At 46.1% G+C, this 25,779-nt stretch overlaps 1 protein-coding gene across 3 annotated transcripts in view; it reads left to right on the plus strand.

The window, feature by feature from the left end:
- Positions 1–25,779, plus strand: part of POLR2D (RNA polymerase II subunit D) — a 616,144-nt gene that overhangs the window by 238,467 nt on the left and 351,898 nt on the right. For all 3 annotated transcript variants that reach the window (XM_078665584.1, XM_078665582.1, XM_078665583.1), the window contains one exon: positions 18,868–19,007. In XM_078665584.1, coding sequence (XP_078521710.1) covers positions 18,868–19,007 — 140 coding nt within the window. The remainder of the gene's footprint in view (positions 1–18,867; positions 19,008–25,779) is intronic.

A 25,779-nucleotide genomic window follows, 5' to 3' on the forward strand; every position in this document is an offset into this window, starting at 1 on the left:
ATTCAGTACATACAATTGTATTCACAAGTAATTTCACAAAAATGAAATACACTGCGTATAATTGAGAGTATGATAAACTGAACAACTGACTCACAGCTCGTGAGCTGTAAAGCCACGTCAAGGCACCAACCTCTTTACAGGCCATTCATACACCTTTCGTACGTGTGACACATACAAAACATTCACACCGCCAGCCGCGGACCCATCACATTTCAACACTCACACCAGCAGACAGCGCCATTCAAGGGCCCATCACTTTCACACGCCACATTTCTGACATTGCAACAACACAAAATTATGGACTGCGTGGAGTGTCACTCAACTAGCAGTGTGTGTAGTGAACAACAGAAAGTAACTACTCACACACCGCCAGCCGAGTGCCAGTCCACCCACACCACCATCCAAGCACCAGACCATGCACACCGCCAGCCAAACACCACTCAGCGCACACCGACAGCCAAGTACCACTCCACACACACCACCAGCCAAGCACCACTCCACGCACACTGCAAGCCAAGCGCCACTCCACCCACACCGCCAGCCAAGCACCACTCCGTGCACAGACAGCCAAGTACCACTCCACACACACCATCCAGCCAAGCGCCACTCCACACACACCGCCAGCTAAGCGCCACTCCACGCACACCGCCATCCAAGCACCAGACCATGCACACCGCCAGCCAAACACCATTCAGCGCACACTGACAGCCAAGTACCACTCCACACACACCACCAGCCAAGCACCACTCCACGCACACCGCAAGCCAAGCGCCACTCCGTGCACAGACAGCCAAGTACCACTCCACGCACACCACCAGCCAAGCGCCACTCCACGCACACCACCAGCCAAGCGCCACTCCACACACACCACCAGCCAAGCGCCACTCAACACACCCCACCAGCCAAGCGCAACTCCACACACACCGCCAGCCAAGCACCACTCCGTGCACAGACGGCCAAGTATCACTCCACGCACACCACCAGCCAAGCACCACTCCACGCACACCACCAGCCAAGGACAAATCCAAACACAACACCAGGCAAGCGCAAGAGCACGCACACCGCCATCCAAACACCAGACCACGCACACCGCCAGCCAAGCACCAGTCCACAGAGACCGCCAGACCAGCACCAGTCCACAGACACCGGCAGCCAAGTGCCAAACCATACACACCGTCAGACAATGGACACTACACGCAAACCAACATCATACTTTAGTTTTTTTTTTTAAATAAAAGAAAAACAAAAACAAATTGCAAATTGATACAAATCTACTAACTCAACAACTAAATCGAAAAAGACTACACAAATGCAAACTTTGAAACTGAACAATAAGACCAACCAGTTCACTTTACCACTCATTGATACTCCCAAAAATTATTTTGTGTGCTACAATCTAAAACAAGCAGGTACACACAGCCCGGGGTTTGAAGGGCAGTCGGGGCAGTACATACGAACCTCCTTCCGCAAACCTCTTCGCCAACAGACTCTACATCTCCGACTGGGAAAGTCTTTTGAGATTGTAGGAGGAATTGTATCAGGAAAGTGGCGATCTTTCAATCTGGCAACATCCTCCACCACTCCAACTCTAGGAACACTTGCCTGTTCCACTAAAACAAGGCTGCCTATTACAGACTCCTGAAACTTTACAAAAGTCATCTTTGACTGGGGACAAGATTTCTGGAACACAACAAAAGCGTTAAAGGTTGCCAAGTGGAAAAGATGGATAACCAACTTCTTGTACCAAATGTAAGCCTTACGAAGAGCAGCATACGGTTCCAACCTCTGATCTACTCTGTCAACACCACCCATGTACTTATTGTAGTGCATTATGCACACAGGTTTGCGCACTTCTGCAACCTGACCCCAAACAGGCACCGGTTCAGTGCTTTCATCATGTATTGTAGTCAACATGTAGACATCTCTCCTGTCTGAAAACTTCACAGCTAGAAGCTCCTCACAAAGCAATGCACTGCACTGTCCCCGAGCAAGCTTTCGACAAACAAGTTCTTTTGGGAAACCTTTACGGTTTGAGCGGATTGTGCCACAAGCAACAGTGTCCACTTTGGCCAATTCCCTGAACAACCGCACACCAGTGTAGAAGTTATCGACATACAAATGATGGCCTTTGTTAAAAATCCACGACCGAATTCCCACACAATTTTCTCAGCCACTCCAAAAGTCGACGGACAACCAGGGGGGTTAATCCTGGATTCCTTACCAGTGTACACCCTGAAATTAAAGACATATCCATTCTCACTGTCACACAGCATATACAGTTTGATTCCATAGCGTGCCCTCTTCCTAGGAATGTATTGCCGAAATACCAAGCGGCCCTTGAACAACAGCAAAGACTCATCCACTGCAATTTCTTTCCCAGGATAAAAGATCTCAGAAAATCGATCAACAAAATGATCAATGACAGGCCCAATCTTGAAAAGACGGTCACAATCAGGGTGATCTCGTGGCAAAGCAAGACTATTGTCAACAAAATGCATCATCCGAAGCAGAAGCAAATACCTATCACGACTCATGACTGCCGGAAATATAGCTGTTGCCATCAAGGGACTAGTAGACCAATATGAAGCCATTGATGGTTTCCTAAGCAAGCCCATCAAAAAAGTTAAACCCAAAAACTTTTTCATCTCCTCCAAATTTGTGGGAGTCCACCGGATAGCTCTAGCGTGGGGCTTAAGGCTGGCACTGTTCACCCTCAAAAAAAATTCAGCATACAAATTAGTCTGCTCTACAATCTCTGCCAAAAACACATCATCCATAAACAACTTGAAAAAATCAATAGGCAAAAAGTTTTCAGTGTTCACCCTACACCCTGGAACACCAGTAAATTCAGGCAATGCCGGCTGCACCATGCCTGGTGCAACCCAGAGGTCAGAACTTTCATCGTCAAGTCTTGCAGCCGCAGGCTGCCGCCCAGCTGCCTCTTGTCTCACTACACCAACTGGAAGTCTAGCAGCCCCAGGCTGCAGCCCAGATGTCTCTTGCCGCACTATTGGCACAGCAATGTCCTCCGCAACCACAGGCACATCATCCACACCAAAAGTAGCTTCATCAGCACTCAGAGTGTCTTCATCATCAGATGAAGCCATGTGTAGAGAAAACTCACTACCTGAATCTTCACCTCCCACCTCTGGCTCAGAATCAGAGTCAGTCTCTGGACCATGGTCAGAGGAAGAATCAAAAAGCATTCCAACAACTTGCTGAGCAGTAATCCGGTGGCTAGCCATTATCCTTACAAATAAAGGAGTCTGCACAAACAACTCAACAACCCCAACACTGTGCAAAGTAAGATAAAAAATGTAAGCCTTTATCACAAATATATATATTTAGAAAAAATATACAATTCACTTACAAGAGACAACTACACTCACCAGCACCTACTCTGCAAAGGCACAGCAAATAGGCAACGATATCCCACTAGAAAGAAGAAAAAAAAACTTACATCTACAGAAGGACACATCGAAAACAAATGCAAAACATGTTTTACAATCACAAAAAATAGAAACCAAACATAAACAATTACATTACAATTGAACAAAAAACAGGTCTCTTACCAAACACATGCAACTACAGAAACAGCAGAACAGAACCACCAGTAACGGAACCGCACACTGCAACAATCTAAAGAGAAAAAAAACACTACACATTAGAAGAAGCAAAAACAACACACATTACAACAGGCTATGTCACAGGGTATGTCACAAATGGGGTGTCTGTCCCCAAGGGGGGCAGAATATAAATCATTATAAACGTGGGCCCCCTGGAAGCAACCCTACGGAGGGCAGAGAGGGCAAATAAAGACACGGCAGAACATACTTTTGAAAACAAGTGGGCCCAAGGAAGCAACCCTTTGCCAAGGGGTCGCTCACTATAAAAAAAAAAAAACCTGGAGTCTAGTGGGCTTTTCTATCCCCCCTGGGTCCAGAAACGGTAAGAACAGTCTACAATATTTATAATGCCCCCTGGAAGCGACCCTTGCCCAAGGGGTCGCTTCCTTTATAAATATAATAAAATCACTGGTGTCTAGTGGGCTTTTCTGCCCCCCCTGGGACCAGACGCGGCCCAAAAAACGGCTGATCTGCCCCCAGGGGGGGCAGACAAGTCTAAAAAATATTAAGGGCCACTAGGAAGCGACCCTTCCCCAAGGGGTCACTTCCTTTATAATTATAAACAAATCCCTGGTGTCTAGTGGGCTTTTCTGCCCCCCCCCCCCCCCCCTGGGTGCAGATCGGCCAAAAAAACGGCTGATCTGCCCCAGGGGGGGCAGAAAAGTCTGATAAATAATTTATCCCCTAAGGAAGCGACCCTATAATTCAATCCCTGGTGTCTAGTGGGCTTTTCTGCCCCCCCCACCCCGGGTCCAGATGCGGACGAAAAAACGGCCTATCTGCCCCCAGGGGGGCAGAAAAGTCTAAAAAAAAATATGGGGCACTAGGAAGCGACCCTTCACCAAGGGGTCGCTTCCTTTACAATTAAAAACAATCCCTGGTGTCTAGTAGGCTTTTGTGCCCCCCCCCTGGGTGCAGATCGGCCAAAAAAACGGCCGATCTGCCCCAGGGGGGGCAGAAAAGTCTGTAAAATATTTGGGGCCAAAAAGGAAGCGACCCTTGCCCAAGGGGTCGCTTCCTGCACAGTTTTATTTCACCCAAAAACAATCCCTGGTGTCTAGTGGGGCATTCCTGGTGCACGATCGCGACGCTGTGCGCGATCGTGCACCAGGAATGCCGTGCATTGGGACATCAGTGGAGAGGAAACACAGAGTCGCTCCCCCCCCCGATGCCTGAAGGCACCGAAAAACGGCCCCACCGGAGCTCCGAACACCCATCTTTGTGCTGGACGCGCTGGAATGAAATGGATTCCAGCGCGTCCAGCGCTTCCTGATGACGTCGGCGCGCGCTGACGTCACCAGGAAGCGTGGGGGGGCCAGGAGGTGGCAGCGGAAAGTCTTCCGCTGCCACCCCAGGTAAAAGCGCCAAGATCGATGCCCCAGGGGGGGGGGAGCGCCAGCGCTCCCCCAGGGCTGTACTGATGACAGAGCGGTTCCGTCATCAGCACAGCCCAACCGATGCTGATGACTGAACCGCTCCGTCATCAGCATCGAAGGGGTTAATCTCCCCGTGCCTAACAAATATTATTGTGTCCTCATGTAATGCAACTGGTGCTATGTTTTTTGAATGGGGCTGAATTAACTATTTTACAAAAGGTTCTTTCGTTATTACTGTCACTTTCCTGCTGTAATGTTTCCCAAGCGGTCTCCCTTATATGCATTTTCCTTCTCTTCACTGCTTGTGTGTATTGTGCTCTGCAAGAGTGAACCTCATTTACGCTTCTAGGAGTTCTATGTAGTGCCTCATTCAGACCTTTATGGGCTTTTGTACATGTATTAATAAAACTCAATAAAGATGGTTAAAACACTAAATGTGCGGCACACTTTACTGCAGACTTTTTCTGGCACTGTAGGGCCTCTAGTAAATGTAGGATTTGTGGACCATTTTTAAAATTGGTGTACCGCACGATGGAACCCCTTTGTGACCACAGCTGGCCAAAATCCTAGACCACTCCAAAACCATATTGACTAACGATATAGATTTATATAATTCAATCCATTGGCCACAGTGCGTGCTCCTTTAATTTCAATCCATTATGCCAGTTTTGCTGAACATATATTAGACATGTATGATACTTATATGTTTTGTATGTTATTGAAAATACTGCTTATACTGCTCAAGGATTCAAGGACGGTCTCTTAGACAAAAACCATCCACAAATAAAATCAGCCAATTAGAGTGGTACATATTCAGTGTTTGGTCGTGGTTTGAAGCATAATTATGTCACATCAATACAATCATGGGCATTTTTATCTGTTTAATCATTAAGCTCAATCCTGTGCAAAGGTAGATGTGGCAGGATTCAAGGTATTACGACGATTGATTAAAATGTTCTCTGCAAGCAGAATAACGTGCTTATACTTAGTTAAACGACTGTGGGATGTTGAGTGTGTGTACAAGAAAAGTATGTAATTGGCTGTGTCCCTTCTCAGTGGTGTTGAGAAAGTGTGCACCTTTCTCTTTCAAAGCAAAATAAATCAAAATCTTTCTCGTATTTTGGCATTTCTGGAGCAGGACTGCTACACATACTGTGTCTTAACTCTAGGAAGGCTTGCTTGCATGTATCGTCCCCAGGCACCAGGTCCTTCACATCACTGTGAGTCAGCCTTTGTAAAGGCTTTGCAATCAGGGAAAAGTTTGGAATTCATTAACAACAGTAGCCAACAATTGCCAAAAACATCTTTACTTCTCCCTTTTCAGTATGGTGTCCCAAATAAATGACTTTTTTTTATACAGTGCTGCAGTTTCACAGGAGAAACGTTAAGTCCATTTTCAGCCAAACGATTCAACAATGTAATTGTGTTAAGCCGTTCTTACAGTTTTCTTTCCTTGTGGCTTTGATCATTAGATTGTCTAGATACTGTACAAACAAAGTCGCAAGGCAAATTTACACTTGCTACATCTTTCTTCAAAAGTTAGAAATAGGTTGATGGATTTTCTGTATACCCTGGTGTGATTCTACAGTAGAGAAGAATTCTACTTTGGAATCTGAACGCAAAAAGATACTGATTATCTTCATGAAGAGGAATAGAAGAAAATGCTTGACACTAATCTATTACAGCAAACCACACAGCTTTAGCGGAAATATGACAATGTTACTGCAATATTTAGAACTATGGGATCTCAATGTTTTTGCAGCGGTCTGGTACTGTACACAAGTTTCCTCTTGGTTTTATTGTTCCCATGATCGGTGAGGTACATGGGCTCCCTAGAACTTCCTTTAGAATGCCCTGTTCAATTATTTTATCAATAGCAGGCCAAATTCCCTCCTCCGTTTTACGAGTAAGCTTGTCCTGAGGGCAGGGATGCACTGCATTCGGTTTTGCAGTGATCTTCACTGGCTCTACATTTTTAATCAACCCAGTTTTTTTCCTATAAAATCCCAAACCACCTTGTTCACAGCATGTTTAAAATCTCGAGGTAGGTATTTTGTGGTGAAGACTGGGAGCATTTTAACTCTTGCCTCCTGTGAATTTTTTTTATAGTCGTAGTTTTCATCTTGTGCCACCAACCCCGCCTGGTGTACAGTTCATGTTTTGAACAGAGGCTGGTAGGGCTGAGACTATTGCCTGTGTTATCCCATTTGGTGCCATCTTGTTTATATGCTGCTGCATTTGGGTAATCATTTGTAACTTGTTTTGAAAAGTGTTTGAATTGAACAATCTACACTCCCGTTTCCAGTGTTCGTCTTTACCACAGATGGGGGAAGGGCCATTTTTAATCTGTACATTAGTACCAGTTTGGTCAGGCATATTAGTAAAGTCCTTGCCTATGCTCCGAGGGCCACCATTCTCACCAGGCACAAATTGCACACAATTTCTTTTCATACCAACACAAACACCAGAATCAAAACCAGATACTTAAAAATAAAAATTAAAAAAAGGGGCAGGCACATTTTTTAAAGAAGTTTGAGCTATCCTCAATTTCTCATCTGTTTTTTTTTCTTTTTTTTTTAGCATCTCAGCAGTCACTACATTGCATTGCGTAGGCCAATATTTCAGCTAACGATTTTACTTGCCAACACATCACACCTCGCTGAATAGAAGTTCAAATCTAAGGGGAAAAAAACCCAACACATATGCAGTAACCCATCTCGAAACAGCTTCTTTCGCAGGGTCACCAACTACACTATACTGTCTGTAAATCTGCACCAATCTGTCATAAAATGAATGAACTGAGTCTGACTCATCTCGATTTTGCATCGCTCTCATGATTTTTGACCAATTAACTTGTTTCTGGTTAACCTTTGTTTTCAAATGCTTGATAATCCGATTATACTTCTCCATAACAATTGGAGAAGGCTTATTAGTGGGAGTCTCCATTGGAGGTTCTTTTTCTGGCCCACTGTATTATAATTTTACACTTGATCCACAAATATCATGTCCCAACAATTAAAAATAAAGCATTAAAATCTGTCCAAAGCGCCTTTGAAATAGTAGCAATCCTTTCCACCTCTGTATACCGCTTCTCAGGGTCCTCTCTTAGCTTGGGGAGGTTATTTGTAACTGTATGAAGACCACTTCTGGACCAAGGCACATGTGCCCCTCCTTGTACTTCTGTCAGTGAAACCTACCCCTCTCCCACTTCCTGACTAAATGAAACCCTCTTTGAACAGTTACTTCACTTTAAAAATCACCTGTACCTACATTTTTCTTGCCTTACTCTTTTCCGCCCATCAGGCTTTTCAGGAGTTCCATCCAATCTTCTTGATACCTTGTCACATATTCCCATACTCTAATCTTGTCTAATAACCCTTTGAGATTTTCTTGTAATGTGTTAGTTATGCTTCTGTTTCATTAATTCGTTCTCAATCAGCCCTAATTTATTTGGCTAACAAATTATCTTGTGTTCAAACCACTTTTGATTCCTTAGTCAATTCTTAAAGTTTCGCAAATGCACGATGAACAAGCCTTCCTCCTTCTGCACCCAAATATCCCAACTCATGTTTATTATATTTTGTAATTTTTCCACCATAATTTCCAGATCCCCTTTGAGTTTGAAAGTATCAATCTCCACTGTCCTCTCACTCTGTGAACACAAAAAAGACAGTCTCATCTCTCCTCACACTCAGTTCCCCTGCTCATATTTCTTGCACATCACTTCTACATGAGCCTCATTATACAGAGGTGGTCTCACTTCAGTCCACATTCTATCCAGAATCTCATTGTCTCCCTCAGTCGCTCTTTCTCCTCCTTTTCTTTCTTTTTCTCATACTGAGTTTTATTTGTCTCATCCTTTGTTTTCTTTTTGTCTGATTAATCAGTAATTACTAGAAAAGGACTCCCAACAGCTAACACTTCCTGATTTCAAACTTTGTTCCATAAACACAGTCGCACATCCAGCCAATTGTAGGCAGCTTTCCTAACTTGGCCCTTAATACCAGAACCCTCTGAATTAAATGGATGGGGGAATTCATTGAGGAGGCCGGCTGGCCAATAACTGGTCAAGGTATCTGTACCCACAGCTTACCAACAATGATACCTTAGGGAAAAAGTGTGGTAGCCGGGCAGAAATAAGAAACCGGAAGGAGTCCGAGGAAGGAAGGGATTTATGGGAGGTTCTCCTCAGAAGTTAATAGAAAGAAAAAACAGTTTGTCAGTGGTGAAAAGGATTCTGTAAATGGGTATGTGTACTCAAATAGTAAGTAATGGGATGAGTAAGGAAGAATCAGGGGGTAGGTATTTAGACAATTGTCCATAAAACATTCTAAAAAAAAAACGCATTTATCAATTAAAATCCATAATTGAACCCCATCTTGACAACCCCCTTCCCAATACAATTAGACATTAAAACTCTGTTTGACAAACTGTAAAAACTGGCAATTCCAACTTCAACATCATAATAGCAAATTTCTGTTAACAGCTCCACAGCTGTCCTTCTATGGACACTATCATATTTAAAAAACAAAGGTCTCAAACACTTAATACAATTTGTGAGATAGAGACACAGTCCATGAGTATATGCAGTAAGGAGCATTTTACATTCAGGGGGCAGGGGCACAGACCACAGTTATCCTAAACCCTGGCCCATTATGGGCGGGATGAGTGGATTGGATTACATCCCACCCTGGCCCTTAATATATAATTTTGCAGCCCAGGATCTGGTAACTGCAACAGGTAGGGAAAACAGTGTTCTGGCCTACAGTAGTGATTGAGAAACTCATAATGGTTTCTTTTTTTTTTGGTCCCCATTTCCCACCATGGTTTCATGTAAAACAGGTCTAACAAAACCTTTTCACTGTCTCAGTATATAACTGGCAGGGGTTATATGATGTTACTGATCCGTCACCCTTCAGCAAAAGGAGGCATATTCCAAGACCTGCACATCGAAACCAAATAAGCGTGGGCAATGCTGCCATCATACCCAGGATTCTATCCAAAGTAAAGGCAAAAGACAAAGGAAGTAAACCATAGCAGCTTAATCATTGGACCAGGGGAAAAAAAAAAAAAAACAACCCCCGGTCAATCAATTCCATTTAAGCAAATGCCAAAACGATCTTTTATTACGGTTCCCAGATCTTGCCAGGTCAAGCTTGGACACTTGCAGGAGAGCGACTCGCCAGTCTAAAAGTGTAGGTGGATGATGGTCCTTCCACCTTTTGCAGATCTCTCTTCTAGCCAATAAGATGGAATGAAAGACGATTCTTTGCCGGGCTCCGAGCTCCATCTGTTACCCCAAAAATTGCAAGAGGGAGATCAATCAAAACTTGAAAACCAAGAGATGACGTAAGTAGATTGCTGATAGAGACCCAAAAGGCTGAGACAGAGGGGCATTCAAAAAACATATGGGCATCCGTGGCCGCTATTAAACCACACCTGGCACATGCTACGGGGAAGCCCTGGACGAATTTTGTCAACCTTTGTGGTGAATAGTATGCTCTGTGGAGAGTATAAAGGGGATTCCTACGCAACCATGCGGGCTTCACAATATCCCACAGGACCCTGAAGGATGCAGACCACCGGTCCTGTAAGTTACAACATGCAAGGGAAGAGCCCCAGAGCAAGTCAGGAAGCTGGAATTCCCCGTCAGACTCCTCTTGTATCAAATTATACCATAAAGATATCTCCTTTTTGCCAGATGGTTTATCCAAAAGTAGAGTCTCAAGCTGGTTGCCACTCCCGACTGGAGTTTTACTTCGGGAAGAAGCTTGTAATGTGTAGGAGTGTGCCCAACTAGCAATCTGGATATATTTGAATTTGGAAAAGTTTGATCCTATCCTCCCTTTTAAGACTTCCCATGGTAACAGGCTTCCTTCCACACATATATCTCCCCATACCTCCATCCCGCAAAAGAGCAGCTAGACTATCTTCCAGCCATCCAGGATTCCCAGGAGATCCCCACAACGGGGCCCTACTAGAAAGGTATCCAAGCTTTGTTGAGATTCTGACCTTAGCCCACATTTTTGCCAACCCCTGTAATACTTTTAGTTTGATTTTCTTAAAAAACTTCGGATCTCCGAATTTAAACAAAAAACCTGACTGTGCTACCCCTTCACCTTTGAGCAAGCCTTGCTCAATAATGGTTCCTTGCTCAGGTAGGATAGGTCATTTGTTTCAGTCACCAAAACTTACAACTCTTTCAAGGCTTGTTTGCCCGGGAAAGGGGGACCAAAATGTAATTGTACCACTATCTGAATGGAGGTTCTTAAAAACAGTTTAAACTAATTTTGACCTCCTTTGCCTACCTTCTTTCACTACCTTGAATCTCATCCCAACACAATTCGGAGACTTTAGACATCTCATCACCCTACTAAAGAGTATTAAAATATCTTAGGGCCCGAGTGAAGGCCCGCAAGTTCCAGGAGACTAGATTAAACTCTCTCTTTACAGCCTGAACCATGGTACCTTGAGGGAGTGATAAAAGCCTTCTAAGTACTGCCCCTTCTAATCTGTCCCATTCATACGCGGAATCAAGGGAAAAAAACTCTCATCCGTTCAAACCCAACAGAGGTATCTACCCTTTCTAGGCAATTGGTAGTGGAATATGGGAAAGCCCCCTAAATCTACTATTGAATCTTAATAGCTAGCTGGCCTGCAATAGGGCCTTCTGCTTAATGCCGTCCCAATGCATGCCCCAGTTCAGTTTCCTCCTAAAAGTCAAGGCCAAATATTTATACTGATCGAAGTGCTCCACCTCCCGTGTATCTAAGTAACAGATACATTTCTTTACTTTTCCCCCAAAAACCAAAATCTTGGTCTTTTCCAAGTTAAAGTGAAGCTGGTTCTGCTTACTAAAGGTCGCTAGCGCATATAGTTTTCTCTGCAGACCAATTGGGGTTCAATCTAGTAACACCAGATCGTCCGCATAAAGCAGACAATCCATAAGCGGTTTCCTGACTTTTGGGGGAGAAAGACTTGGATTGTGAAATAAAGGTGGGGAGGTCAGCTAAAAATAGAGCAGGGATGCTAAAATGCACCCTTGCCGAAGGCCACTCTCGATGGAGATTCTTTGAGATAATGGACCTGAGTTGTTTAACTCCACCTGAGCCAAGTTACAAGAATGCAAAGATTGGAGTACACTAAGGAGGTTTCACGGGAGCTCCCAGGCAACAAGTTTCCCCCATAGGATGTCTCTATCCACAGATTCAAAGAATGTCCTGAAGTCGACAAAGCAGCAGCACAGCCCTTGATTTACTTCCAGGGCCTTCCAAATAATGGCCCATAATGCAAAGCAGTGATCTGTGGTGGAATGGCCCTCCCGAAAGCCCCTGTGCTCTATATGGATTCTCTTGGTTTCAAAAGCCCAGTCTTCAACTTTAGATAAAATAATTTTAGAAAAGATCTTTAGTGAGATATCAAAAAAGCTAATAAGCCTATAATGTATGGGGTCTGTAGCACTCCTTTTTTTTTTTTTTTTTTTTTAAACTAGGTTTTACTGAAGACCCTTTCCTTGATGAAGGATAAAGGCCAGACATAGCAATCCAACTAAACAAAGATTAATAAACTGTGGCCCACCAAACTCTCTTTGACTTGATTATTACTGCTGGAATGCAGTAGAGCCAGCGGCTTGGGAGAGCTGTATTCTCCCAATGACTGCTCTTACTTCTTTTTTTGAAAACCAAGTATGGGGGAGTTGTTTTCTGAGAATTCCCTAGGGTCTATCTGTGACTAAAGGTCCCCTATATAAATCTGTCAAATAAGTAGCCCACTGATCTTCTGGGATCATGCAAGCAAGAGTACCCCTATTTACAGCACTAGGCTCATTGACCTTTGCCCAAAACTTTTGCTGATCCTTGAAGAGGATACTTTCCTGCATCTCATCCCACTTACTATGGTAGAAGGCAGCTTTTTTGGTCTGCGCAAGAGATTTATATTGTAATTTAAGCTTAGTCAGCTCCTGGGAGGCTAAAGTACTTGGATGACGCCTGGAACTCCTGGCTCTCTGTCTCACCAATCGCTTTAGCTCTTGGCAGGCAGAATCAGACCAACCCTCCCCCCTTCCCTTGATGCGGATGCCTACTCACTTATGTTTGCTGTGATACAGCCCTAAATGTGAGGTACATTTTTATTGTACCACACAATATTATCAACACAGATAGGGAGGATATCAGTCTTCTCCTCTAGTTGGAAGGTGTTGGAAAATGTTGGAGATAAATTGGATCAAAGCGTGTTGAAAGCCTCCACGGATAGGACATTCCTAGAGGCAATACCCTCTCAGGGGTGGCTGGCTCGCACAGGCCAAGGACTGCTGAAGTTACGAAGTGAGCACTACCCTCATATTTTGCCACTTCAAATTTCATAAAGAGATTGAAATGCCAAAAGGACAGTAATACATAATCAATGGGGCCTGAAGACAGGCCCTGTCGGAAAGTTGCTGCTGCTGGCGTATCATTTTTATATCGCCTGTTTAGATAAATCAAACCAAGATTCACAAGCCATTGGCTCAGCGCTTTGGCCTCTTTTTTTTTTTTTAATGACACTAGGAGGAATTTGCACTGGAGGAATGTTATAAAATTCCAAGACTTCCTCCAGCTGTAGGTCCAACTGTACAGGGAAAAAACAAGCATTAACATCTCCAGCCATTATTATGACTGCTTCCAGATATTTTGCTACCAGATGCTGGACAGAGAGTTCAAATTATTCCATTCAGCCTTTCATTTGCCAATGGTCTTCTTTATGTATATAGACAGTTATAAGAAGGAAGTATCTATGAATGTTATTGCTCAAGCCCATTTCAACCACAGAAAACTGCAGGCCACTTGGCACATGTATAACCTCCAAGGATCTCTTAATCACCTTAGTGGATACTAGGGTTAGGACACATGCGGATGCTCTCCCCTTACCTCTGCTCCACCTTTTACTATTCAATGCGATAAAACCTTCTACTGTCTGGCCCTCTCTCAGCCAGGACTACTGAAGAAACACAAAATGAAAGGGTTTCAAACTTTCTTCCAGTTCTCCACTGTTCCTAAAGCGTTCAAACTCATGGATATTCCAACTCGAAATTCTCCGGTGTAGAGAGGACCCCTCACTCTTGGGGCCTGGTATTCCAGTCGCCATCCTCTGTAAGATGCTGTAAGAGAGAAAACCTATTACCCTGGCCCCATACCAATTGCTCAGGCTGCGTGAGTAGTCTATCATTTACTATAAACACTCTTAGATTTTTGAGCGACTGGCTACTTTGCCATGTACACCCAGGCCTTACGGGCGGTTTATAAGGTATAAACTGCTCCCATTGGGGGGCAGATAATCTGCGGTGCATATTTAAGACAGCAGGAGTAATCGCGCCCAACTGAGGAACTGGTGGAGGTGAGATCTTTTTTGGAGGGCAGAAAGCTTGTAGTCCTACCTTAGCTAAGTCCTCCTCTGCCCTGAGCACTAGCTGAGCAATACAGGGCAAAATAAGAGACTATGGAAACTTCTCTATCTTGTTCGCCATGTTGAAACCCAACTGAAGTTAAGTTTAATGAAGATATCCCTGAGAGGGAGGGGATTTGATTAAATATTTAGAGGATTTTTGAGTGGTTCAAAGGTCGTAGGTCCTTAGCTTTTTTCCCCGGTGCGTAATTTCCAGCAATAGCTCTGAAGACACAAACTCAAAGCTGAGGGAAAATTCGGAGCCAGAAAGGGGTTCTTTATGAAGTTTGTTGAGAATCTGGGGCTTAGACACCTTGATGCAAGCTAATGTTAGGCCTTTATTGTTTGAACTGGGGTGGACATCTAAGGGTGAAAGAATGGAATCGGGGCTAGCTTTAATACCAGATTTTGCTTTTGATTATGGCTTTTTATATGAGGCAACATCTACAAATCTGTCCCCAGGGGGCCTCGAGTATTGACCTTGGGGGCAGGCACCATTACAGGCGTTTCCCTCCATACTCAAGGCCTTCTTCTTTGCCTGAACATGGGGCATGAGACCCAAAAAATCCATTTCAAGTACTTGCCCTCCGTGCACAGTGGAAACCTTGAGGAGAATTTTATAGGAGTTAACAGATTATGCTTTTCCCTCATAAGCATAGGGCATTTGGAAATATAGACGGAGCCTACAGAATTTAATTGACCCTCACTGTTTCGTAAAAGAGCACTAAGACTCCCCTGAAGCTCTGAAGCCATAACTGCAGTGGGGGGCTGGGTGATCATGGTTTTGCCTACATTTACAGCCTTGTTTTTAAAATGCTGAAGTTCATGTTGAATGTCTTTCAAAAATGTTGTTTGGTCCACCTGATTTGACCTTATCTACACTAACGCTTTCAAGATGCCATGTAAAGTGGTTTGCATAAGCCGCATTACATCCAACAGAGATGACCAGGTGGTAGGCTGAATTGTTATGGACCTTCCCTGGGATCCAAAGTTAGAGATTGGTTCTCCAACCAAAGGGCCTTATAAGTTGGGTGGTTTTCTCTGTGATTCAGCTGTGAGAATTCAGGATCCTCGGATCAGGAGGATGATAAAGAAATGTCTAAACGGGTAAGAAGACTGTCTTGGGTCCCTGCTTGGGGTCGCACTTGTACTCTGCGAAGAAGATACTGTGAGTTTGGCTATTTGCACTCTATCCATTGCTGAGCACAGTACATCTGTTGATAAGTCTGATGCTCTAGGCTGCTCATGGGGTATCTTGTATCCCCTCCTCCGGTGACATAAGTTCTCTTGTATTAAAATGTTTGAGAGCAAAGTTCTTTATTGAAGTAACGAAGTGAGCGTGGTGCTTTCCCATTTGATAGAGTACTTGGATAGGATTCAGCTGTCACCTTCTTCCCTCCTGTTTATCTCCTTTTACAGACACCCCCCTGAGTCCCTTTGGCACACTGAGAAGGGCTCTCTTGCAGCGAAGCACCGGAGGCGAGGTTCAAGAGGAGGTATTCATTACTGGTCAATCAGACAATAGGTGATCTTATCGACTGGGAAAGCAAAAATTACACTTACCACCGTCTTAATCACACCTTCAACTTAAAATACCCGCTGCCGCCTCATCCACTTATTAGAAAGTCTGTTAGTGCTCCTTAGAAGACATTTTAGAGTCCCTTACTATTCACAGGGGTGAAGGAGTAGTTGTCGTCTTCCACGATATTGGGATGTGGACCGAAGAATAGATGACTAGGTCAGGAGAAAGGATTATAACTCTGGTACCAGGGCACCTTGGGCTTTTTTTAGCCTCTTGGGCTCTGAATGATAGGTCGACAGTCGGTTGGCTGAAACCCAGAACCCACCTCTCACCCCGCCGCACATCCGAACCCCCAAAGGGGATAGGACGCAGCGGGGGAGAGGAGCCCTTGAAGCTGACTGATAACTACCCTGACCCACGAGTCTTCTGGACTGGCTCCACTGGTAACCAAGTTTGCCTCTGCAGAATACACACATAGGCGTATATCTAAGTCTGCACTTCACAGGGGCAAAACTCCCTGTTGTTCCAGTCCAAATTTGCACGATAATACTGTGTATCCCAGTGCGATGCACTCGAGATGTCACCAGGCGGGATACGTAGAGTCCTTGCTGACTTGGATTGTCCAAAAACTGTGCGTTGAATAGTTCTAGTGTTGCGCGACCGTGTTGCAAAAGGGCCTGATTTCGTAGATCCAAGCAACCTGGGCCGGGCCAACCCTGAAGCAGAAGCAAAACAGAAACACAGCTTGGATGGGCGGAGCGGCAGCAGCAAGGCTGGCAAGAAGGAGAATTGAGGAAGAATCAGAGTAATGAAGATTACTGGTAAGTAATCTGAGCATTTTTTTTTTTAATTATTAAAAGCGTTCTAACCGGTGCCAGGTTTGTTTATAGTTATCACCAATTGGATTTTATGGAGTTTGAAAGCAGTTGTGTAGGGTTCTGATTGGTTAACTACCCTGCGTCATCAGAACTCACAAAGTGAACATGTTCATGACCAAAATGTAACAAAGATTTATGTGACGGAAAGGAGGGTTTAATCTGGGAAATTAAATGGCAATTATGTTTCCACATACTGGGCAGCTGGTCCTCAATCTATAAGCAGGGGCATGGGAAATCGGAGATTTTGCGATGACTGCCTTTTCTGCAAAATTATTTATTGCCACATAATCCATCATCTGCTGCGTAGTTAACAGATTTTAACCATTGTCTGCAATTTTTTAGATTTCTGTCTCAAATGAATAAAAAGGTACTAAAAATGCGGCAATAGGTGCCATAGGCCCTTTGCAAATTTTGATTGGTCCCCTTTCAATCGCTTGTTGCTGTATTTTGGTGTCAAACTGAGGCTAATGAGGTGAAGCATTTGCCCAGATAGCGTTAACCTGTGTAAAAAGGACAAAATAAAAAAGTACTACAATGACAAAATGTTCCACATTACGCACATAATTTGCCTTTTCTTATTGCATAATTTAGTCAGCCTTGCCCCAAAATTTGGTCCTCCCCTGCTGCACAATTCCAGTGGGCCTGGCTATAAGATACTTGTCCACAAACGCTTGGCTCCGCAGTATGAAGATGACCGACGTGGGGCCGCATTAAGGTAAGTGCTCTGGGGGTGCAACAGGCGTTTGCGCCCCCCAGGGTACTTTGGTATCACAGAAGGGGGTGTAGGTGCTTGTGTGTCCCTCTTCAGTAATACCGTTAGCACTAGTGCACTTTTAAGCACCAGCGCTGCCATCAGGGGACGTTCCCTCATTTGCATAGGGGTGTTCCCTATGTTAATGATGGAATTCCTTTGCCCATGCCATATTACAGGTGTGGGCGGACAGGCAAACAAGCCCTCAGTGGGCGCTTCAGTGCGCCACCTTCCTGGTGGCGCACTGTGAGTGCCTCCCTTGAGAGGAGCCCTCAGGAGGGAAGAACCAGACATCCCCTTGCAGGCGGTCACCTGCAGGGGGATCGCTAAACCCCTTTAAAAGTGCAGGCGGGTTGCCGCATGCACTGTCAAAACAAGCCCTTCGTGTTTTCACATTAATGCGCTGCCCTCAGGGCAGCGCGAGTGTGCAGCTGCCCTGGGGGCAGTGCATTAATCATAATGGGGTGCGTTGTCATTGTTTGTGCCCTGCGCACCTTTTAAAAGGTGTGCCGGGCGCAAACAATGACAATGCGTAATACAGCACCTGTCTGCCGTGTTATCGGTAGCAATCGATATCCAGGGTAGCTGACGAGGATACTCAATCCCTGGTGCCGTCCCCACTTCTCTTTTCTGTTATCTCCATCAAGAGAACATTTGCACAGTCAGGTTTGTCCCAGTTGACTACCTGTGTTCAAACTGTCTAAGTCCTGCTAAAAAGAAGAGATTGCTCACATTGGACCCCAGGTAGTTCTTCCAGGGCCATTTATTCCATCTGGCACTTCCCAGGGGCTAGCGCCATTGGAGGCCGGTTTTTTAAGGAAATGATCGCAACAGCCTCTGTCTCCAGTTCCCTGTGGTTTATGGCATCAAGCACTGCAGGCAAAATCAGAGAAGGGGAAAGACAAAGAGAGATTGGAAAGAAAGAGGCTCGAAAGAAAGCGAGAGAAAAGCAGTGGACCTGCCTGGTTTGAACATTCCGGCCTAGACTGCTTATAGGTATCTGGGGAAACTAATCTTCAACCCTCCGAATGGCAAGAAAACCAGATAACCTCTTTGGTTAATTATGGGGAAGGATCAGGACGAATACATCCATATGTGGCATTTTTACCCTGTTTCAGGGTCAGGGAGGGAAAGGATCTCATTTTGCCAATGCTGTGTGTCAGATGCTGGTGACCTCAAAGGCGTGCTCTATTGCAAGCTGAAACCGAAATTGTTTCATGACAGGAAAGGTTATATAAGTGTACATTTTTAGCTTGCCAAAATATATTTAATGTTCAGTATATTTTTTTTTTAGGAAACCCTTCCATCCTCACCTGGAAGCATTCATCAGTCACATGGCTAAGGGCGCCAAAGGACAGATGGACGGTTCCTTGAGTAGCCTTCCTCGTTACCCCAGCCATGCCTTATGTGAAATGGGAGACCTCACACAGACAGGTATTGTTGGCCAACAGCTGACTTTGTTCTGCATTATTGTTAAGTAGTTGACTTTTACAGTTTACAGAGAGAGAGCGCAAAGTAATTAAAATACATCAATAGATATCTGCTTTTGTGTGCATACAAACTTCTGGAGTCCTTGACTCAGATTTTTTTTTTTTAACTTTTTATTATAAGAAGAAACATAGAAAAAACAGACAAGGCAATATAACAGTAGTACATCAATCGGGCGAGTGCTCAAGGAGGACAGGAGATACACAATAGTATGATACAGGAGTTGTTGTACACGGATGAGGGGGCTGGTAGCAGGAAACACAAAATCAAGAATAAAATATGCAATACTACATCAGGAATGTCGGGTCAGTGAGACAGGGAGGACTAGAGATCTCCGTGAGAGGGGGCGTACATATATCTCCCCGGTACGAGTTCCATTGATTCCAAATTTTCCCCCATTTTCTGGGTCTTCCTCTCGCCACATATACAGTCTTCTCTCTAAACATGCACCAGTCCATGTTCTCTTTCCAGGCCGCCACTGTGGGGGGGCCTTTGGGACCCCCAAAGCTGTGCAATGTCTCTCTTAGCAATCATATTACCAAGGGTAGTCCATCGTAGCTGCGACAACTCATATTCGTTTGGCCCCCATACATTCAGCAAACATCGTCGGGCCTCTGGCAACATCACAACACCTGTTACTTCATTCATCACCTCATGTATACAGTTCCAGAAAAGCACCATCTCAGGACATTCCCAAATTATGTGGAGAAAGGTACCAAGCAGACCACAACCACGCCTACACAAGCCATCCGTCGAATAGCCCATACGGATCAGGCGGGGGCCGGTAACATAAATCCGATGAATGATTTTAAGCTGGACCAGGCGGAGACGAGCCAGGATTGCGACCTCCTTGGGAGAGGAGATCGCAGATTGCCAGTCCTCGTCGTCTAATTCAATGCCATCCGCAATCCAGGTTGCCCTAAGGTGCTCGAGCAAGCTCGAGCGCGATCATTGATCATCTTTTTGTAGATCAAAGAAATAGTGCTATCCGGCATATGACCATCTAATATACGATCTTCGAGGGGGGAGGAATCCGGAACGTCGCTACCCACGGGGAAAACCGAATTCAACGCGTGGCGAACTTGAGCATAGCGAAAGAATTCCCTATCGCCTAGCTCATATTCCGCCTGTAGTTCTGCGAAAGTCTTTATCCTGCCCTTAACCCAGAGATCACGCACTTTACTGATGCCAATCGTATCCCACTTCTCGAATCCTATCGTTCGCCACAGGTAACCCAGTCTCGCAGAAGCGTAAAGCGGAGTCGCGCGGGTCAATCGATCTCTCTAGCCCATAGCCGCAGTCGCACTATGCCACACTCGTACAGCTATCCCCGTGGGACCCGAAAGCTGTAAGCGAGAGGACCCAGAATAGAGCGCCCTGTTATAGTCTCCCCCGGGTAACAGCCATCTATCCATTTCAAACGCTGGATTGAACGCCGGGCCATACATCCCGTGGTTAATTGCAGCAAGCTGGGAAGCCCAATAATACCGCCTGATATCCGGAAGTGCTATACCGCCGTCATACCAGGGAAGCGTTAACTTTGGAAGAGCAATACGCGAATGCCCGCCCCATATCAATTGCCTCTGTAAGGATTCTATCTCTCGGAAGTACCTCGACGGAATCACATCAAATGTATTCTGGAGTGCATATAAAAGCCTCGGTAAGGACATCATTTTAAAAAGAGCCGCTCGCCCTAGTGGAGACAACGGTAATTTATGCCAACTCACCACGTCCGATCGTAAACGTTGAAGCGGGGGAAGTAGATTACGCTCGTAGCGGACCGCGGGGTCCAATGATATAAAAACTCCCAGATATTTAAAACCAGACTGCGACACCCAGATAGGACATCCACACGGCAGGAGGGGGACGCCACCAGCGCGCCCGTATATATGAGACTTGGTCCAGTGAATGACGAGGCCAGAATTTTCCCGGAACGAGTTGAGCACGTCGAACAATACATTGAGCGATTTTTGAGGCGACGTGAGGTACAGCAAAATATCGTCTGCATATAGCGATATGCGGTCCTCAAAGTTCGGAGTCCAGTGTATACCTCTCATCGAGGGCTCCCACCGTAGCCAGGCAGCGAGAGGTTCCAAAGCGAGGGCAAAGAGAAGCGGAGACAGAGGGCAACCCTGCCGCGTGCCTCTCCCAAGAACAAAGGCCCCGGAGACCCGGCCATTTACCACAACCGTTGCCAGTGGCGTCTCATACAGAAGTTTTACCCAACTAATAAACCCAGCGCCAAAACCAAACTTTGCAAGTGCAGCCCAGAGATACGGCCATTCGATTGTATCAAAGGCCATCGTAGCATCCAGGGACGCCAAGATGGCTGGCTCACGCAGTGACGTCGCCCTCGCGAGAACACCATGCAAGCGCCGCAAATTCAAGGCTGTGTTACGATTTGGAATGAAGCCCGACTGATCCGGATGGATCAGTTCACTGACTACTTTTATCAGGCGGTTTGCGAGCAGCTTGGCAAGAATCTTAGGCTCAGCATTGAGGAGTGAGATAGGCCTGTAGGACGCACAGCGGTCCCGTGGCTTCCCCTCCTTATGGATCACCACAATGGTCGCAAGGCGCTGATCACGAGGAAGGGAGCCAGCTTCCCGCGCTGCCATAAACATATCCCGGAGATATGGTGCTAGCGTGTCAGGGCGCAGCTTATACAGTTCGATGGGAAGACCAGTAGGGCCCAGTGCCTTTCCGGACGAATAGAGCGCACTGCGAGCGCTACCTCGTCAATTGAGGGTGCAGCATCCAACCAGTCCCTATCGGACTCAGACAAACAAGGCAACGCGATATCCCTTAGCAACAAATGAGAATCCTCCTCGGGCCTATCAGATACCGGAGAATAAACTTCTCGGAAATAAGCAGCAAAGCATTCAACAATGTCAACCGGGTCAGTCACTCGCATACCATCAGATCTCTCAATCACTGGAATCACACGGTTTGCTCTCTCCTTTCTATCCAACCAAGCAATCAATTTCCCTGCCTTATCGCCCACATCATACAATCGTCCCTGCTGTTCCCTACTCATCATCTTAGCTGCGTCGGTAACCAAATTCTTATATTCGAGTTGCTTGAGACTGAGGATGTGAAGCATGTCTCGGGTAACATTCTGCTCCAAGGCACTCTCCAACTCAGTAATTTCAGCCTCAAGACGGACAACTGCCTCATTTCTACTTTTCTTAGCACACCCAATTAACGACAATGCTTGTCCCCGGATGACCGTCTTAAACGCTTCCCACAGCGAAACAGGTGAAGACACAGACCCCACATTTTCTGCAAAGTACAGATCCAATGACTTAATCAGTTCAGTACGGGTTTTGGGGTTGTGAAGATACCATGGATTAATCGGGGCCACTCTCCCATCAGCGCCTATATTCATATTTATCTGAAACCATAGAGGGGAGTGATCCGATATACCTCGAGCTAGATGTCTAATCTCCCCAATTGACGAAGACTGGGCACCTGGTATCAGAATATAATCCAATCTAGAAAGACTACCATGTGCGCCTGAGTGGAAAGTGTACTATGCTTGTTCTGGATGCATCAACCTCCAACAATCCACAAGACCCAACGCTTCTAAAAATTCACCCAACCAAGATTGTGCACTCGTGAGGTCTCTGAGGGGGTAGCGATCCTCCCTCCCAGAGACAACTGAATTAAAATCACCACCCAGTATCAGGACACCATCTGGAAGACCCAAAACAACTCGTCCCAAGTCTGCAAATGTAGTGGTTTGTTAAGCCAGGTGGGACGTACACCGATATCAGTGAGATAGTTTTCCCCTCCCACCTGCCTGTGAGTGCAACATATCGCCCCCTAGAGTCCAGAACTATGTCATCGATTTCCAGGGGAAGAGAAGTCCTGACCAAGATACCCACCCCTCTAGAACTAGAGGTGAACCCAGAGTGAGCAGCGAGACGAAATCCCCGCCTGTTCAGAGCGTAGCAAGCATTTCCAATCAAATGAGTCTCTTGCAGTAGCACAACATCAGGGGAAAGGCGTCGCAACATCTGCAAGACCACCCCCCCTCTTTATCCGGTCTCCCAACCCATTCACATTCCAGCACAGCAGTTTCAACCCCCTACCCCCATCCGAACCCACGATCTCCTACCTCATAACGAGCATCACTCCAAAGTCGTAACAGTTTGTTGCCTTGAAGAAGAAAGAAAATGAAACACTCCCAACATACTTACCCCCCTCCCCCCAACAATACCCCAGCACAACTCCCCCCACCCTGCACCCCTGCATAGCCTCAAAAGCCACCCCAACTTGCAGTGTGCCTGTCGCCCTAACAAAAAACTAATCTACACAAAGAAACCCAGAGGAGGAAAGGGTCCCTCATTCCCCGCCGCCTCCGGGGAAGCACTTAAAGGCAGACGATCACAGAAGTCAGCAAGCCACAGCTGCCCATTGTATTCATTGTCCGGGACTCGGGCGCCATTGTTCATTCTTGTTCCAATAGTCCCCCTTCAGCACTACCTGTTTGGTCCCTGCGATCGCGACGGGTAGGCAACGTATCTAGCCAGTCACTCACTCCCTCCGGGCGATCAAAAAAGAGTGTCCGATCCTCATATTCCACACGCAGCCGGGCCGGGAACAGCATCGCATACTTCAAGTCCATATCCCTGAGACGCCTCTTCACCCCCTGAAATCCCATTCTTTGCTTCTGGACGGACTGGGAATAATCCGGATAAAAGTTCACTGTGGTGTTTTCGAACTGCGTAGGACCACCTGTCCGCGCAGCCTGCAAAATGGCGTCCCGGTCTCTGAAGTTAAAAATTCTGGTGATGATCGGCCACGAGGGGAAACCTGGCTTTGCTTGTCCTCCCTGCACTCTGTGTGCGCGTTCCACCGCAAAGAATTTACTCAGTCCCTTGGGGGTGAGGTGATTAAGGATGAGGTCTTCGACACGAAGATCAGTCGACAGTGATCCAGAGTTCTCCGGGACCCCAATAATACGCACGTTATTGCGCCTTGCACGGCCCTCAAAATCCTCCAGTCGACGAGCGAAGAAATCATTGGCGGATCTCAAGTTGCGCACCTCTGTTTGCATGTCGGACATGTCCGTCGTGAGGTTGGAGGTCTTCAGATCTAGAGCTTTGACCTTTTCATTTGTCTTCGCCAAATCAGTTCTGATAAGATTAACGTCGATGGCCACCGTGTCTAGCTTCAGGGCCAGGGCCTCGTATTGCTGGCCAATAGATGTCTTGATGCCAGCAATGGCGCTCATGACGTCTTGTAACGTTAGATCCACCGACACAGTAGGTTCATCAGTCGCCTCTTCCCGGACCTTCGGTGTGCCACCAGGGGATCCTTTAGGATGAGTGTAACGGTCCATAACATTCGTTTGGGTTGCACCTCCTCGGAAGGTGGTCTTGACTTTCCGTTTGTCACCCTCGGGCTTGCCTGTCATGGCGGGCTGGGTGCCCCGGGGGGCGCTTGAGATCTGGTCCTAATGGCTCCTCAGAGTTCACCCACGGGATAACAAAAGGCAGATAAAAGCCAATGTAATTCCACAGCCAAGCACTCGCCGGCCCCCAGCCCAGGTAATGAGCACGGGAGCCAGCTGCGCCCAGTGTCTGTCATGATGAGGAGGATCGCCAGGCGGCAAAAACGAAACTGAAAGTTAATTCGGGCCGTGATCTGGATCCCTTTAGCCGGTGTTGTCGAATTACTGCCCGGGTACAGCCGCGACTCAAGGCCCAGGCAGCTCCACAGGGGTAGGCCTCAAAAGTGCAGGATGGCGTAGCTCAGGATCCCGAAGTCCAAATCGATTCCTGAAAGCAGCTAGTACATCAGCTGGGCTGCGCCTTCAATAACCCATCTTCGGAATCAGGATATTATTCAGGATAAATGCGGGAGGCGGCGAGGGTCTCGGGAGCCCTGTGCTCACGCGGCCATCTCGGATGCGCGCGAAGCTCCTATCCAGAATTATTGATCTATTGAATATCTTCCACTCCTACTAGTACACGTAAGTACATTTTCAGGATGGTCTTTGAGACCAGGACTCACTCCCCCATTTCCCTAGTTACTCAATTGAAGGTGGTAATCTTCATGGCCGGTCGGTACCCATCAATTGCACGAGTTTTAAGAGACCCCCTCCCCCAACAGACACCCAAGAAACAAAACTGAAGGCTCATTGAAATGTTGGAGTTAAAAATTAAAGAACATTGATTGAGCTCCTGAATGTCAAATGTACAATTGGCCGATTTCAATACCTGTGTTACCATGGTCTACCTGTTTTAGCAAAATGCACCAGGTGTTCTTCCCCATGTTCAGAGAAAAATGAGGTTGAGTGAGTGAAAATGTGGGTGACTCCAAGAATCGTCACAGCAAGGAATTAAAAAAATAATGCCAAAGCCCCCTCCTAAGGAGGAACAGGGCCAGCCCTTGCTCTGTACTTGGCCTTTCCTACTTGTAATGTGTGATGACACTTCTGGCACACGTGCCATAATTGACAGTTGAGGAGACTGGAGCACAAGCCTACAATTCATGTTGATCCCGGCGCCACTATGTGTGTCCTATAGTGAATCTCTTCTCACTTCTTGTTCGTGAATGGCCTGCCTGTTTCGACTTTTCATTTCTTCAACCCTATTGTTTTTTTATCTCCGCTACATGAGTGAGTGTAGGAAAGTAGGATCTGCTTTTATGGTTACCCCCACTTTTTGCCTGGTGCTGTGCTGTTTCTGACTAGTCTGACTGGGATACT

This window comes from Lissotriton helveticus, chromosome 11 (assembly GCF_964261635.1).
Source record: "Lissotriton helveticus chromosome 11, aLisHel1.1, whole genome shotgun sequence".
Taxonomy (NCBI): Eukaryota; Metazoa; Chordata; class Amphibia; order Caudata; family Salamandridae; genus Lissotriton; species Lissotriton helveticus.